General features: G+C 55.9%; 2 protein-coding genes across 21 annotated transcripts in view; both read right to left on the bottom strand.

The window, feature by feature from the left end:
- Nucleotides 1-269: 269 nt before the first annotated feature.
- On the bottom strand, nt 270-15,457 carry B3GNT7 (UDP-GlcNAc:betaGal beta-1,3-N-acetylglucosaminyltransferase 7). 6 transcript variants are annotated; one of them, XM_040705675.2, is made up of 3 exons: nt 14,769-15,457; nt 6,102-6,170; nt 270-2,730 (listed from the first exon to the last, which is right to left on the bottom strand). In XM_040705675.2, the coding sequence occupies exon 3, from the start codon at nt 2,655-2,657 to the stop codon at nt 1,524-1,526; it is 1,134 nt and encodes a 377-aa protein (XP_040561609.1). In that variant the 5' UTR covers nt 2,658-2,730; nt 6,102-6,170; nt 14,769-15,457; the 3' UTR covers nt 270-1,523. The 6 variants fall into 6 exon arrangements, with proteins under 6 accessions (XP_040561609.1, XP_046754766.1, XP_046754768.1 ...); XM_046898810.1 differs by lacking the exons at nt 6,102-6,170; nt 14,769-15,457 and adding an exon at nt 3,523-4,985 and having other exon boundaries at nt 270-2,795; XM_046898812.1 differs by lacking the exons at nt 6,102-6,170; nt 14,769-15,457 and adding an exon at nt 3,523-4,985.
- ARMC9 (armadillo repeat containing 9) overlaps nt 13,118-16,620 on the bottom strand; it is a 56,790-nt gene continuing 53,287 nt past the window's right edge. For 6 of the 15 annotated variants that reach the window (XR_005862126.2, XR_005862133.2, XR_005862132.2 and 3 more), the window contains one exon: nt 16,363-16,497. Coding sequence is in view for 4 of the 15 variants with exons in the window: in XM_040705669.2 (XP_040561603.1) it covers nt 16,475-16,497 (23 nt within the window). In the remaining 11 variants the exon portion in view is untranslated. Of the gene's footprint in view, nt 13,807-14,247; nt 16,498-16,620 lie in introns of those variants that run through there. The other 9 variants (XM_040705669.2, XM_040705671.2, XM_040705670.2 and 6 more) reach the window with 6 other exon arrangements.

Below are 16,620 nucleotides of genomic sequence, written 5' to 3'. Positions count from 1 at the left end.
GGGCCGGGCAGCAGAGGGCAGCAGCAGAGCAGCACTGAGCTGCGGGCTGCCCCGACGGGAGGGGAGGGGAGGGGAGGGGGGGTCTCCCGGCACGGCTTTATTCCTCCCTTCCAGCCCAGCCAAGGCTGTGCCACCGTCGCCCGGGATTGCGTTTTGTTCCCAACCATCCAGGCTGTCCCGGCCAGCAGAAACCTGCTAGCAACGACACGAGGTGAGGGCTTGGGTTGCTTTTTTTTTTTTTTTTTTTTTTTTTTTAATCCTTGGAACTCTTCCTTCTTTTAACCTTTATTTCAGAAACTAAAATATGCACCGAATCCACGCGGTTCCTCTGTTCCCCTCCAGGTGAAGAGCAGCACTGACAGATCTCTGCACGCGGCTCTGGGCACGGCGCCATGGATGGGATGAGCGCACAGCCGTACCCAACACGGATGACAGAGCTGCCACCTCAGGAAGTACCCCGGGTGGACCCACCGGAGGGTGGGGAACAGAGCCCAATGGTGCCCTCGGGCTCTGCCCTGCAGGTACCCAGGGCTGCGGCTCCTTTGGGCGCATCATAAGCCAATGTCACCCTAAGTGGCACATCACCAAACATCACCGTTTAAGCCCCCAGCGCCGCCACCAGCAGCCAAACCCGGGGCACAAATGGGCTCTTTCTCTTTTTTCCCCTTCAAATCTGCAGCTCACCCCAGCAGACCAGGGGCATTTGCAGAGGAGAAGTGGTGCGGCTTGGCACCGCAGTGCCTCCTTTGGCTGCTGTACACCCCTTCTTGTTTGTTTTCTTACCTGGGGAACATACAGACTTGGAGTGAATAAAACCGGCACTTTTCCAACACACATTAAGAAAAGGAGGGGGGAAAAAAAAAAGGCACTGCACAGGGGGACCTTTGAGGTAGTAGAAATTTTTTCCTTTCAATGTCTGGCACCAGAGAAGGAGAGAGAGAGAGAGAGAGAGAAGAGAGCGAGCACACACGTGTGCTCATACACACGTGTGCTCATTTTGCCGTGTGTTCAGGGCTGTGCGCGTCCACAGCATGCAGGGACACGTGGGTGTGCAGCCCTGCACATGGCCATAGCAGGATGTGCCCACACTGTGTCCCCCCAGATGACACACCACGGAGGAGGCATGTCAGGAACAGATAACAATCCCCTTTGCTTCTGAGCAGTGTTCATGTGCACATAGACTACTGACCCCCTTGGAGCAGTTTTCCTGGGTAGCCAGACCCTAAATATCCAGCACAAATCCCCTCCTGCCTCCCCCAGCCCCACCTGGAGGTGGTACCTATTGCAGGGCACAGACCTCTCTTCCCTCTCTTCCTCTCCCTTCCCACTCTGTGCTAGGGTTTCTCTTTTTTCTTTTTTTCTTTCTTCATTTTCAGCAACCCCCAACCCAGCTGGAGATAGGCGAACCACATTACAGTACAGAAATAACCGCCATCACAAGCCTTGCCCATTCCACAAGCAGAGGCTCGTTGCGTCCCACTCGTTGTGTCCCCGCTCAGTCCCAGCTCTCCAGAGAGAATGAGCTAAAGGACATTGAGTTTTCTCGAGCACGTCAAGTTACTGTGCACCAAGTCCCACATTTGGATCAAATCTGGAGGCAACAGTTTATGAACCACCAACATACTCCGGAAAAAACACGGCTCCTTGTTCATCTTGCTGTTCTTGTTCCTCACGATGCCAAACGTCTTGAAGCCCTCGTGCCCAACGGGTGATACCTTGAGGACCTCCAAGCACATCCCTAGGAAGACGTCGTCAATGGGGTACAGCTCCAGCGTCTCGGAGGCCTTGTGCAGCCTCTTGGCCAATGGTCCATCCATGACGAAGCCTCCACCACCTGCATAGGGCGGGTAGATGCTTTTGTTGTAGAGAGCACTGGGGATGTAGTACTTGTTCTCCTTCTTCCGGATCGGTCTGGCTTTGTAGAGGACGTCCCCCACAAAGACGTCCTCTCCCTCCTTCTTGTCCTCCAGGAACTCCAGGATGTTGTCGGGACTCACAAATACGTCGTCGTCGCCTTTGAAGATGAAGCGAATGTTGTCGCAGTAGATGTTCAACCACTTCAAGAAGTGGACCTCTTTGAGCGTGAGATTGAAGAAGCTGTCCAGGAAATCCCACTGCAAGATGTCCCCATAGATGTGGTTCTCGTAATCCAGCAGCTTCTGGTAGTTGGCTCTCTCCTCCTCCTTGGAGGCCGTGCCCAATAGGAAGAGCGTCCTGATCTTCTTGCCCTCCACCTCCTTCTCTTTGCCCCACGTCCTCCGGATGGCCTCGCGGCGGTCGTGCTGCGTGATGATGGACTTGACCACGATGAGCAGGTAGACGTCCCCGCTGCACTTCTCGGGGTGGTTGATCAGCATGGGGAAGTAGCGGCAGTGCCGGTAGAGCAGGAACTGCTGGAAGTTGGGCTCCAGCCCTTTGAACCAGTCCACCCGGCTCAGGTTCTGGTTGGCTGAGCAGTTGGTAGTGGTGATATCCCACGATTTTACCTGCCTCTCCGTCATGCCTCCCTCCTCTTCCTTGCTTGGAGCTTTTTCCTTTTTGCTTTTCCAGAAGTTGCTGGTGATGGAGAAGGAGTTGTCTCTCTTCTGTGTCTTTAGGGGCTCTGGTGTAGGCAGTTCCTTCTGCTGCTGGCCCTGCAGGAACTGGCTGGGGGCCATTCCCCGCTGCAGCACCGTCACCGTGATCACCAGCAGGAAGGACAGGCAGACTGTTTTGTAGATGGTCTTCCTCCTACAGGGACGAGATGGGAGGTGAGGAGAGGAAACCGGCGGTGGGAGGCTCATCTGCCGAAGGACCTGGGGGATATCATGGGAAGCCACAAACCCTGCAGCCCAAAAGAGACCCAGCGATTGCTGCTGCACCCAATAACCCCCCCAGCTACTGCCCCATGCACATCAAAGCCAGGCAGGTTTGTGCCCCAGGCACCTGGCTGCACCCCAGCTGGCTCTGCTGCACCAATTTCCTCTGCCCTTGGATGCCTCAGGGCTGGGGACGGCACTGTGTTAGGGATCATCCGAGCAGCCCAAGGGTGGAGGAAAAATACCATTAGGCTGCCTGCGAACCTGCAGAAACATCCTTGAGGTTTGCAGCTGGGAGCCCAAAGCATCCTTGGTAAGCACAGAACAAAGCAACCGCAATAAGGATGTAGTGGGGCAGGAAAACAGGAGTTGGCTGCAGCTCTGAGCGTGCACTGCAAGAATGTGCCCAAAGCGAAGGCAGTGTGGCATCCCCGGGCAGCCCCGACCTCACCGGGATCCAGCAGCATAGAGCTGTGATGACCCGTTAGCCCCACTCTTGCACCGGGAACACTTCAAAACAGTTATATAGATAAATACATACACAGGTGAGCATGTGAAGTACCTACGCTTCAGTATATATTGCTTTACCTGGAGTAATTTGTAATAAATTCAGGAAACTTCCTGCCCCGATGCACTATGGCCTCCTACAGCACATCACCATTGTCACATCCCCACGGGACCGGTGGTGCTCACGGGTGGTGACAGGGACTATGAGATGAGGTACCTCAAACTGGAGCTGGGGTCTCCTGGCTCTGGCTTTGCCCTTCAGCACAAGGAACGTTTTCAGCCTCATATTTATATGAGAAAAGCATGAATGCCATTAGGGACTGTGAGAACACACATGGAAATGAGCAATTACCGGCAAATGGGGAGTTCCCATTTAGTTTTATATGCGGGCACTCACCTGAGACTGATGAGGGAACAGCCCCAATTCCATCCCACTGCCTTTAACCCTCTGTGATCCGCACTCAAAGGTTGTTCTCAGAAACCCTTTGCTTCCAATGTGGCAGCAGTTTAACCTCAGCAGGACCGCAGGGTCAGAACCTCTCCCCATCAGCTGCCCCACAGCACCTGGGCTCCTCTCAGAGTAACCCCACTGCACTGATCCTGGCCTGGGAAAGTGATGGGGACGTGTGGACCCTGAGCCACGGCCGAGGGCGATTCCCACTCTGAGCCCAGCATTTCACAGGGCCAAAGATTAACAACCATATGCTGGGCTTTCCTGACCTCCAGCCCTTCTGCCCTTTGGTTTCCTGAGGTGGGAATCACGTTATGGGGTCAAGACCCCATCCTGCTCTCCCAAGACCCCAGACCCTCTGATTTGCTGAAGGCAATGGTGAGGCAGCGTTTGGGGTCCACCGCGGCATGGGAATTGCTGTGCCCAGCCCCAGAGCCCCGCTCATATCCACACCACATCCCCAGCACCATCACCGTGTCCCTGGGCACCGCCACCCGCCCTGGTCGGGCTCTCACCGGCCCCAACCGGCCCCGCTGCACTGTGACCGCAGGTGTCGGTGCCATCGAGGGCACACTGAGGGCTTTGGGTGCACTCCTCCAATTTTCCCTTTTCTCCCCCAGGAAAAGCTCAAAGCATCGCTGTGAGATGGCCGCACCGCAGCGGTGTGCGGTCAGACCGGGACGCGGGGAGGTCGCCCTATGGGCGGCGATGCTGCGGACCCCGAGCGCTCGGGGCTCTCCGTCCCCGTCGGGCCACACTGCCACCGTTGAGCCGCATGAAAACCCCTTTAACCACCCGAGGTTCGCTCTGTTTGGCTTTTCCCGGCCCCTCAATTAGAGGCGAAGGGGCAGCGGCAGCAGCACAGAGCCCTTCTGTTGGCGCTGCCAACGGCCGGAGCGGCGCAGTCGGGTGGAGAAACCCCGAAGCCCTCCAAAAGCAGCCGAGCGGATCCCCGACCCGTTGTTCACCACGCGCCGTCCCCCCGACTCCGCGTCCCCAACTCTCCGTCCCCAACCCGCGGTGCCACCGACGTGTCCCCTCGGTGCGACAGGAGCGCAGCGCTGGGATACGGAGAGCTGAACCCCCCGGCTGCGTCCCCGGCACGGAGCGACCCTCTGGGGCCGTGGGACGGCCGCCCCCCTTTCCCCACCTCCGGCACTCACCACTGGAACATGCTGGGAGCGGGACGCGGTCCGTGCGCTCTGCCCTCTTCCTTTTCCTCTTTCCCCGGTTTTGCTTTTTTTTTTTTTTCTTCCCTTTTTCCCTTTTCCCTCCCCTCTCAACGAGGTGGAGCCAAGGGGGACGGCCCGGCAGGTAGCTTAACTCTTGCCCTGCCCCTTTGCCCCCCCCTTCCCCCCGCCGCCGCCTTTCCGTCCCCAGAGCCGGGCCGGGGACCTCGCAGAAAATCCTTCGGGCTGTTTCCCCTCCCGCCCCGCGGAGACACCCCGACCCCATCCCAAAGCCCCCATCCTCCTCCCGGGGGACCCACGCTGCCTTCTCCGCTCAAACGGCTCCAGACCACCTCCAGGTCCCGCAGTGTGAGGAGGAAGCACACCCAGCTGTCCCCCATCCCCACACTCAACTCTCTCCCTTCATCCCAGCGTGCAGCTGTCCCACCGCAGCAGCTCCCCGGGGATCCCTGCTCAGCAGCAGCCCACACACCGCCCGGCACCCCGTGTCCCTCTGCACCTTCCCTGCCCGTTCCCGGTGCCCACAGGACAGTCTGTGCCGTTACCCAGGGGGAGGTTGGGATGTGGAGCACACGGGTGTCGGGGAGCTGAGCATCCGCCCGGTTGGAGCGGGATGCGGCGCTTGGCCTCATGTGTGCCACGTAGGATGGGGATGCCAGGAGGTTCGAGCCCATCCTACTGCAGAGAGGGGCTCACAGCAAAGGGCGGAGCCCACTGGAGGCTCACCTTCACCAACAGCCCCGAAGGGATGCCAAAGGCAAAGCCCTGAAGATACAGCCGCCACCTCTTCACACCGCAGCTCTGGGACCACAACAGGGACAAGGACAGCAGCAGCACACCGGGGGGAGGGAGGGCAGCCGGCGGAGAGCCGGGCAGAGCCCCTGGGGACACTGCAGGGCTGCTGATATGGGACGGTGCCGGAGCTCCCCGTGTCCCCATTGCGCCCCGGGCACTCCTGCGGGATGTGCGGTGCCAAGTGCAGGTTGGTGCTGGGCGTGTGCGGCTTTGCTGCCAACGGTAATTAAACACCCAATTAGTGCCAGGTCTGGTGCTGCTAATGACAGAAACCTGCTGTCCTACGCACTCCTGATGCCTCCAGTTCCCGTTTTCAAGGCTGAACTTCAAAATGAGGTGGCGGTTTTGACATCTGCTTACCTCTGCACGGGGAGGGTTGGCACAAGTGCCACTTTGTCACCGTCTTCTGCTTTATAGGATCATTTCACCCTGCGAAAGGAGGAAGCAAAGCAAACTCAAAGTGTTTTATCCCTCCTCCGCACACCTCGCTGCCTCCCGCATTCCCTTCAGCTCCTGGCCCAGCAAATTGGTTCCACTCGAGCAGTCAGAACCCCTCCGCTGAAAGCAAAACCCAAAGAGGTGAAACCGGCTGCTGTGCGTCCTCCCCAACAGTGCCTGGGGGGCACAGACCCTCTGCAGCTCAGCTCTGTGCTCAGGTTGTGCCCCCTGTCCCGTGTCAGCAGCACCCGAAGTGGTGATCAGGGGGACAGTGAGGGATGGGTGCCTGGGGGGCGAGGGGGTGGGGGAGGCTGTGGGGTTGTGAGGCTATAGGGCATCACTTCGGGGCTAACAGGGCATCACTTCGGGGCTAACAGGGCATGGCTTTGGATCTGCGTGGCATTGCTTTGAGCAAAGGGAAAGGGAGAGGAGTGGGATGATGCCAAAGCGTCTCGTTTCGATGTTCCCCTGCAAACCACCCAGTTTTCTGTTTCGAGGAGCCTTCTTTCATTTGAAAGCAGACTTGGATTCAATCCTCTCCTTTTTTTTGTCTGTGTGTGTGTCTTTTTTTACTTTCAGACTTGAGCTTTTTTTTATGACACATATGCAATCCCCACAGACTCCCAGTGGCGGGCTGACCCAGCCACACTTTCCCACTGGCGCTTTGTGTTCTGTGTCACTGGGAAGAGCCGACTCACCGTTCCTGCTGTGGGATTTTCACTTTGGGGGTTTCTTTCTCCTCCTTTTTTTTTTTTTTTTTTTTCTGCCTTTCTTCCTTTTCTGCCAACCAAGAACACACCCAGAGACCCAACCCATCTCCTCCCAGTGCCACCACCCGTTCTGTGGAGCCGGGTTTCCTTCAGGAGGGTGCAACCTGCGGGAGCCCAAATAAGCCCCAGCCCTTCAATGCCCAGAGTAGGGCCCGGGGCTCAGCCCGACACATGGCAGCACAGTGGCTCAGTAACACTTTGGGTCACTGGAAGGGACCAGGAAGGATTTTCTGCCCTGCTGGGCACCCAACCCCTGGGATTTGCATGATATCTTCCCAAAACAGGCGAGAAAAAGAACTCTTTTCTTCAGGGTCTTTGCACCAAAGCCCCGTATTGCCCCTGCAGTGGCACAGCACTGGGGGGGTTGGGGGGGGCGGGGGGTGGCACAGCAGGGACAGGAGCCCCATCTCCCACACACAGCCGACCCCTGCTGGAGGTGTCCCCCTGGGACTCCACCTTCTCCTGTTGTGGCAGTGCTGTTGCTTTAAGCCCACAGCTGGATCCAGCTGGGACTGCCACGAGCCCTCTGCAGCCTTTCATGTGTTTTCTAGCTGCTGCTTGGCCGCTGCTCATGGGGAAACCATGGCTGGTTGGGGGCGGGGGGGGAGGGAAAATATTTCCCTCCCTGGGCAGTGGGGTGAGCCCCTCGTGTGGCTGCGGCTGCTGAGAATAGGCAGCTCCCAACTGCCACGTTGTTATTGCCCAGCAGCTGTGGCTCATCCCTACCAGAGGTGTGTATCAGGAGTGCCTCAGTTTCTCCTCCCAGCAGCCCTGCTGCTTTCAGGCTCTGGCAGAGCCCAGAGCCAAGCGGTTTGCTGCAACTTTCCATCAGGTTTTTTAGTGCTCCCAGGCATCTCCTCCCAAAAACTGTGCTCTGCTGCAGCTCTTTGGAAGGGGCACTGCACTTCGCTGGCCCAGGGGGGTCCCTGCCATGCCTGAGCCCTGAGCGCGGAGCGCAGCGCCGGCACACCCAGCCACATTCCTGAGGTTTGGTTTCCATGCTGGGATGTGCACCCGACGGTGAAGTCATGCTGTGGGCTGTGGTGGCCACTGAGCTAATGCATCCCTGGATCACAGCAGGGCTGCAGCCACGGCCCCAACCCTCCCCAAGGGATGCTCCGGACCCCACCGACTCAATCCCTGCGCCAGGAGTGGGGGAATGAACCAACAGCTCCCACGGGTCCTTGGCTGAGCTCCCCGTGGTGTTTTCAGTCTGCTTTGCCCCAGGGCAGGACAGAGAGCACAGCCCTTGGGGGGCACTGCTGTAGGGTGGGAGACTGGAGCACCTGCACAGTGCCTGGGAGAGATGGGGAAGGACAGAGGGAGGGAGAGCCCGGTACAAAGGACAGCTTGGTGACTGAGGTGGCAAGGACACATGTCAGCAGCCAGCAGTACCAACAGAGCACATACCTGCAGGATAGGGCACCATCAAGCCATAAAACCGAGGTGTGGCGGAAGGATGGGACCTGGAACATCACTTATTGGGGTGGCTGGGTGGCTGCCAACCCCTGCAGTGCCCTCTCTGCCCAACTCCACGTGCTGAGCTGCAGGCAGTTGCGTCAGGAGGAAATACATTTGCGTGACTTTTCAGCCAAGTTCAGCTTGGGTTCTGTCAACCAAAGCCCCATAAAGCAGTACATCCTCCTGGGATGCCTTCCCCATTCACACCCAGCTCCAACGCTGCTGGAGCACTCTCCACGCACACCCTATGTGCCCACAGGGACCACGGGGAACTCAAGCCGAGCAGCCTCTCCTCACCTCCTGGACACACTTTGGCTTCTGCGTGCGCTCACGCAGCCAAAACTCCCACCAGCACGTGCCACGTCCAGCCCAACACTGCTTTATGAGACTGACCTCGACCTTCAGGGCAGAAAACCCTTCTGTCATCCCACTGGGATCTCACCCAGGACCCGAGCACCCAGCAGCCATTATTCATCAGTTTGACTTCCCAGGTGAAGCGCAGCCCCTCCAGCACTGAGCTCTCAGCCACGGCCGCTCTGCCCGCACTCCACACTCATCGTATTCATGTCCTCCTGCAGCAGCACTCCCTGCCCGTTGGCTCCCACCGCCGCTGACTCACCGAGCACACACTGAGCCCTTTCAGAGCGCTCGGCCCCAAACACTGCCCCACTCTTTCCAGCCTTGGGGCCGGGCTCCCGCTGAGCCCCCCGGCTCTTCCCAGGCGTGGGGACGGCTCCGGGCTTCTGTCCAAGAGAAGAACATCAGCACTGTGCAAAGAGAGCGGCTTTCAGGGCTGAGTCCCGCTGCAGGAGGGGATGCAGGAGGGCGGCGGGGCGGCTTGGGCAGCCCGGTGCCTTTGAGCAACATCCAGAAAAATACTGCAAAGAAAAATAAATAGATGTGCTTGGGAAGGAAAAGGATCCCGAGCTGCTAGCGGGACGATCCCTGGCTCTGCGCTGTTCTCCGACCAGCAGGGCTCGGAAAGGGATGAGAGCAGCACCTCTATTCCTGCATTTGGAAGGGGGTGGGGGGCACCTGCACCCCTGGGAACCCCATGTGCAGAATGGATCTGGGAGTGGGCAGCACCGGCACCGAGTCCCACTGCTGCACAGAGATGTGTGCCCACGGGTATCGTGTGCAGTGCACCCGATGTGGAGCTGTACACAAACACACGCTGGTGGTTCCCCCGGGGAAGCAGAGCGAGTGATCTGACAAACTCCAAGGGAGGAATTTGGAGAGGAATGTGCTGTCTGAAGGCCTGAGGTGCACGGGGCCGCCCTCCTCTCAGGTGCTGCTGGGTTTCAAGTGCCTCTTCAGCCCCAACCTCCAGCAAAACTGCCGTAACAAAGCCCAGCTGTGTTTTAGAGAGGGTTTGGGAATGGGGGAAGGTGACGCAGCAGCCACGCTCCCGGCCCCAGGCACAGCATCCCCATGGCCAGCAGAGAGCCCGTGGGGTCCCGACCTCACAGAGCACCGCCACTTCTCCCTTCACCCTGGGAATGGCCCATTGGGATCAGTCCAGATGCTCCGCTCGGGGGCACATTTCACAGCCAGGAAATAGAGGCTATTTTTGGCACAATCTGGAAATCAATGGGTATGCGTGAGGAGAGAGGGGAGAGGCAGAAGAATGTATTTACGGAGGTTTTGTATGACGCCGGACAGCTCCAACCTGCTCCAACCACTCCCACCTTCCCGCTGCGCAGCGTTACCGGATGGCCCTTGTGCAAATCGGGATGGCTGCTGCTGGAAATGACCTTCAGCATCACGGCAGGAACCCGAGCAGGTGCTGCCTGCGGTGAAACAGTGCTTCCAGGAAAGGTGAAGCTAAAGGTGCAGCTCCAGGAGCTGCTGCTGGGTGCCACTCCTCACCGGGAGGAATCAATCCGTTCTGCACTTTCTTATCAGCGTTTTCTGGAACGAAAGGAAAAGGTTCGCTGCCCCGATCTGTGGCATGGGCTGCACTGATGGATGTGGAGGAAAAGTCAGGCCCTGGGTAACAGCCCGTGCGTGAGGTAGGGCTGTGCAGGTGCTGGCTCACGCGTGTTGCCATTTCCTTACGGATCTACTGGACGTGGGAGCAAAGCTTGGCAGCTTCCCAGCCCCACGCTCAGCCCCAGCAGGAGCCAGGAGCAGCTCCCAGTCCCAGGGGGGTGCAGGAGTGCCTCGGGGTGGAAGGAGTTAAAAGAAGACGATAGGAAGGAGACACGGCTCCACTGCTCTGCGCTGCCCTGTTTGCATTTCAGGCAAGTGCCCCACGTCAGGGCACGGAGGGATTTCTCAACCCTGCGATGTGATGATGTGATGTTCGCAGAGAGCTGGAAATGGGTGTGGCGAAGTTTCTATTCCCCACTCTTCTACTGTAGCCACGAACGACCCCCCCCCCCCCCCCCAGTGGCATTTCCCGGTGAATCAGCGCACTGATAGCCCTAATCTCCCCCTGGCTAAGAGCCAAACAGAAATCAGAGGTACACAGGTCAACTCCATCGAGTTGCTCCAAGAGAATCCATGCATCAAAATAGCATCAGGTAATAGAGCTGGCTGAAGGCAGCTCCCATGCAGCCCTACACTACGTGCTGCGCTGCCCCCCCTGCCCCAGGGCAGAGCGCTGGCGCCAGCAGTGTGCCTGGGGCAGTGCCTGCCCTATGGCAGCTATGGGAAGGCATGGAAGAAAGCCCTTTTCCTCTCTCTGTAACTGCTCTGTGCTGAGTAATGGGGTGCAGCCTCTACCAGCTCCTGTGGCACGCAGCGAGCAGGTTTGCACCCACGCCTCTGTGCCAATCACACCCCCTCCCATCATCTCAACAAGCCCCAGCAAGGACATGCTTCCCCAGGAGCTGATTTTCCAGCTGGGACAGGGTATCCCCAGCAGGAACCACACTCACAGCCCAGAGGAAGGTCACTCACAGGATCATGTGGGCAATGGCCGTGCCAAGCAGCAGCACCAAACCACGTCACTCAGATAAGGCAGCCTATGAGCTATCGCCACGCTCGGTGCAATGGTTGGCATCATAAAGAAAGGCACAGTGCATCCCCACTGCCCCATCCCCACTGCCCAGGGGTGGGCCGATGGAGTGGTGCCTAACGAGGCACAGAGATCTCATCCCTGGCTGCACGGATATCGATCGCACTCCATCGCAGACCTGCCCTAAACCGGTCTCATTCCTAAACCGTTCTGCATAAAGCATTGGCGTCACAAGTCAGAAGGGAAAGGTAATGAGAGATCGCAATCAGCCCCAGCACAAAAGGAAGGAGATTCCTGCATGATTCTGGCTGGAGATGGAAAAGCTCTGCCGGTGGGATCAGCTCTGTGCTGCTGTGCCATGAGTGCCTTTCCTGCGTCGCAGAGCACGCAGTCCGGCCCTGGGGAATAATTCCCAGCGTAGAAAAAGTAATTCCAAAAAAGCCCCAAACAAAACAAAATTTCAAGGGGGGGAAGGAAGCGGGCAGGAAAAAACACAGATGCTCTCCAGACAACTGCAGGACGGAGGCCAGATCTGTATGCGGGCACTGCACTGGGAGGCCAATCCTTCTGGAAGTTGATGATTTAGGCACCTGAATTGGAACAAGCAGATTTCCACGAGGGGCTGAGCCACCCCCTGCTCCCCATGAGGAGGGTGCTGTGTCCTCACAACTGCTGGGGGGAAGCTGAGCTCGGCTGAAGACAGCCCGTGTTTATCACCAGCAGCAAACAGTGAACATCGTGAGAGTTACAGCATGGGCTGCAGGATCACAGGACAGCCTATGTTGGAAGGGACCTTAAAGCACACCCATCCCCACCCCCTGCTGTGGGCTGATGGCCTCCAGCCGCTCAGGCTGCCCACCCAACCTGGCCTTGGGCACCAACAGGGATGGGGCACCCCCAGCTCTGGGTAAGGTGAGATCTGGGTGTCTCTTTTTCAGACTGGATTCCACAGATCGACGCGTTACTCTCACCAGGAAGGTGTAAGATTGCCCAGCCCATGTGTGTTGTTCAGCCTTGCTCTCTGCCCTACACAAACAGGACCTGGAGCCACGAAATTGAGGCGAGCTGATGAAACTCACCCCCAAATCAATTCTCACTGCTGCCGTTTCGGGTTGACCTGGGGTGTGATGCACAGCGCCGGAGCTTCATTTGGTGCTACTGGTCCTCCTCCATGCTACCAACACAAACCACGAGCCCAAAAGGCAGCGCATGAGCAGACAGGAACAATGAAGCCACTTGTTCTCAGGAAGCATTTGACCTCTGCCAACAGCCAACCGGATCCAGACAAGGACCGGGGCAGCCGGAGCAGCTCATGGCAGAGCGAAGGCAGAACCGTATCGCCTGGCACCGAGCTGCTATTTCCAGCACTTACATCTCATCCTCACGTCAGCTCCACTTCTTCATCGCCCTTCAGAGCAAGAGGACCACGTGCTCCGAGTGACACCTTGGTCAACAAAGCAGGATTATTCCTCAGGCCTAACACATGAAGCACCCCACGCATCTGCAGGATCGATGCTATTGTTTCAGGCACCCCCACAACTGCCTCATTTATTCTTAGAATTAGCTCTCAGCATCGTTAAGAGGAAAGCAAATAAAGCGAAGCAACACTTTGAAGACTTGTAAAATGGAAAAAGAGATTGTCTGTTAAATTAAATACCATGGGAGGTCATTCCCATCCCATCCGCAGCAATAATGTAACTGGCACTCCCCAAAACTTTGGCCTTAAAATCACACCAGAACAGCACTTGGAAGATAAGCACAAAGCAAACATTTAATGCTGTCCCCTGGATGTCTGAGGCTTTTTCGCTTTCATTTCTACAAATTATCATCAGTGGTGCTTCTAAATATAAGCCAGGAAGGAATCTGCAGTAAAAGGACAAGTTCCAGAAAGTTAGTGGATGTAAGGGGACTGCCACTCAGTCTGCTGATTGCAGAGCATCACGTTCCTAAAGAGCAAAGTTTGGACCGTGACCTTGTCGTGAACTCAGCGCCTTTCCTTTGCAGGGCAGGACGCAGCACGGAGGTGGGAAGCAGCTCTCTTTGAGAGGTCAGATAGCAAAGCCCTGTGCAGATGCCAGGCCAGAAGGGCTGCTGGTCCTCGGCCTCCGTTAGCTGTGTGCACATCTCCTGGTGCTCCGCAGCCAGGTGCAGCCAGGCAGGCCTGCTCCGGGCGTCCCGAGGTCAGGCAGGCTGAGCGAGGTGCGCCTCTCTGCTCTCCAGCACTTCCCCTCCTGGGACTCGGTCCAGCATTGAGCCACACTGCAACCAAGTGTGAGGATGGATGCGCTGCCAGGAAGGGCTGGCTCAAAGACGAACTCCAGCGGGGAGGAACAGCAGGGAGGAAGGCAGCTCGCTTGCCTTCCCTGTTACTACTCAAAGACGGGCACGGAGGCAGTGCAATGCTTCTCCTCCCTGCGCTGTAACCTCCACCATTCTACAAAGACCAGAGAACTCTGTTTAGAACAAAGAACTCAAAACCGATCTGAGCTGCCGCCGTCCCTCTCCATCACAGGAACACCTCACCTCCAGAGAACTCCCTTGCTTCTCTTCCCACCTCACCCTACGCTTACATCCCTCAAAGAAACAACACCTTGGACACCAAACCAATGTCAGTGGGGGCATCCCACGTGCCTGGGCTCTGCCCACGGAAGGCCAAGCACAGCGGGAGGCTCACGCCTGCACTGCAGCACTTCAGAGCAAACAACGCCATCTCCACAGCAGCAGGCCGGGCTGCGTGAGGCAGCTGTGCTTTCCATTCAGGTGGAGGCAAAGCTGCTGAGGACGGAATTTATCACAAAGAAAACAGTGGAAAATAAACAAACGCACACCCTGAATGTCCATGAAACACCGAACAAACTTATCACAGAGAGAAAAATTAATACATCCCTTGAGAAACAACTTTACTCCGTCATCGTCAGATGGTTTTAAAGTATATAGAATGAACCCTCCATGTGAATGCAAATAGACATACGCAGTTCACGTTTGGACAGTGCTCCCAGAGTGAATGTTGGATTTTCGGGCGGTTCTGTGTGGAGCCAGGAGTTCAACTTGAATATCCTTGTGGGTCCCTTCCAGCTCAGGATATCCTATGATTCAGTGTCTCATTAACACCGAAGATAGAGAAGATATGCAGAAAGCTTGCTAGTGGCATACAGCACTTTGGTTACAGGAAAAGAAATCCCAGATCTATGCCCCGTGCAATTAGTGCATTTGCTTATTGCAAATAACGCTGCAGGCAGTTCAGGTGCAATCACACCCCTCTCACTCAAGCAGGCAATCTCCACTGCTCCCGTTAGGAACTCACCAGGCTGCTGCTGGATGGGGCAGCAACCTCTGCATGCCATACAGCAACCTTTAAGAGGGAGGTGCAGAATTTGCTGTGTATGTGTCACTGACCTTCATCCCGGGACCTCTCAACCCCCAGCAGAGGTGTCCTGCTAACAAAGGCAGAACCAACACTTCTCGCAGCTTGTCTCCGACGTGAAACTCAGCACTGCTGTGAATTAAAACTCAGCTCAGCTGCTCTGTGCACCTACAGATGCAGATGAGCATGCATAGCACTTCAGTGTTAACAGCCGGGCCGCTGATATTACACGCTGCAAGAAAAAAGACAGCCTTGCAGAAGAAAAAGCATAGCTGCCTACTATGCAAATCCACTGGGTGAATTTTTATGGCTGCTTTCTACTGATGCCTTTTGGGGAACCAAAGGGCATTTTTCCATTAATCATGTTTATCAATTGGGGGAGGAGGTGGGTCAATGTAAGCACATATCAGAGCTTTTCTGTGATTTATTTACCAGGGAGATCTGCCTACAATTAACTGCCTACAATCACTTTATGTCCTATGCAGCCAAGCAACACCTATACTCTGCCTGCTTTGCGTGAGCCCAGTGGACTTACCGAGTTTCATATCAACGTGGTCAGATTTCAGACTGGAGGATGTCTTTTTCTTCAAGAGACCCTAACTCCAATTTGAAGTCTGTTATTGAAGGGGGTGAGAGGAACTCGTGTGTTGGATACCTTTCTGTCAGACAGTGACACAGCATCGCTGGTCTCATGGCAATCACATCAAGAGAGGAAATGGCCTTGGTTATTCAGTTGCCACCACACACCAAGAGGAACAATTCAAGGTTTCATCACAGAAAAGCCTTCTTCCGGACATGATTGCTGGCATTGCTTTACAACTCTTTGCTGTCAAGGGGGAGGTAATTCCCACTATTGGAGTTGCTTGACCTTTTGGGCTCAGTTCATCTTGTTTGTTTCTCAAGGTGGAACTCCAACACAAAAGCTTTAACTTATCCCTTCTCGTACCTACCTAAAAGCATTCGCTTTTTAAGTCCATTTACAACTAACACACGTGCTTCCTCCTGTGCTTTACAGCCTCAGTGGAAGCCAAGTTCCAAGGTAAAGTACGTTTGAATAAGAGTCATTACTACAGATAAACCTGCTGATCAGATTCCCAGAAGTGAGAGGTGCGTTGAACACTGGCACACAGTTTTACAGCTGCCACACATTGATGAAATACTTTCCAGTCTTTGATGTTCAAATGCAGACCTCACTCCACACAGCTGCTCCAGGCAGTGAGGCTCCACACATGCAGGTATGCCTTTCCCTCCTAGTGCTGATCCCTTGAACCCAGACATCCCCATACTCATACACAAAAGCATAATTATAAAGACAACAGAGCAAGTTACAGGCAAGCAGATACCTAAACAAGACAGCTTGTTGGCTAGACTCCTGTGCTGAGCCCTACGCACTATTTTCAAAGGCCATTTAGTCTGACACAGAAATCAGAGAGCAAGAGACTTTTCTGGAGGTAGCAATGTCAGATTAAACTATCAGAGACGCTGGGACTATATCCATCTACTGTATCAGCTGTGGGCAGCTGATGAGACCTCCAATTGTAACAAGGCCCTTGTCTTAGCCAGCTTTAGAGATGACAGCAGATGCAGCCCATCAGATAATCCCTGAATCACCGTGCAAGGCGTGCGCCGTGCAGTGTTAATAACCTCCTCTCAGTAGGTCGCCAGTGAAGCTCATTACAGGAAGCTGGCTCTGTCCTTCAGCAGTGTGACAGGTGATTCTCGAGGAAAGAAACTGTTCTCACTTCCTGTAGGATTGGCTGCCTGCAGGAAAATAAAGAGAGAGCTTGTCAGCTGAAGGCAGGATTTGTCAGAGGGCAAGAGCTGCCCGAGGGGAACTCTACAGTGATACAGCCACCGCAGAGAACATACACAAAGGCACCTTAA

This window comes from Gallus gallus, chromosome 9 (genome assembly GCF_016699485.2).
Source record: "Gallus gallus isolate bGalGal1 chromosome 9, bGalGal1.mat.broiler.GRCg7b, whole genome shotgun sequence".
NCBI classification, from domain to species: domain Eukaryota; kingdom Metazoa; phylum Chordata; class Aves; order Galliformes; family Phasianidae; genus Gallus; species Gallus gallus.
Note: the sequence above shows the minus strand (reverse complement) of the source record. Positions and strands in the feature narration are given on the sequence as shown.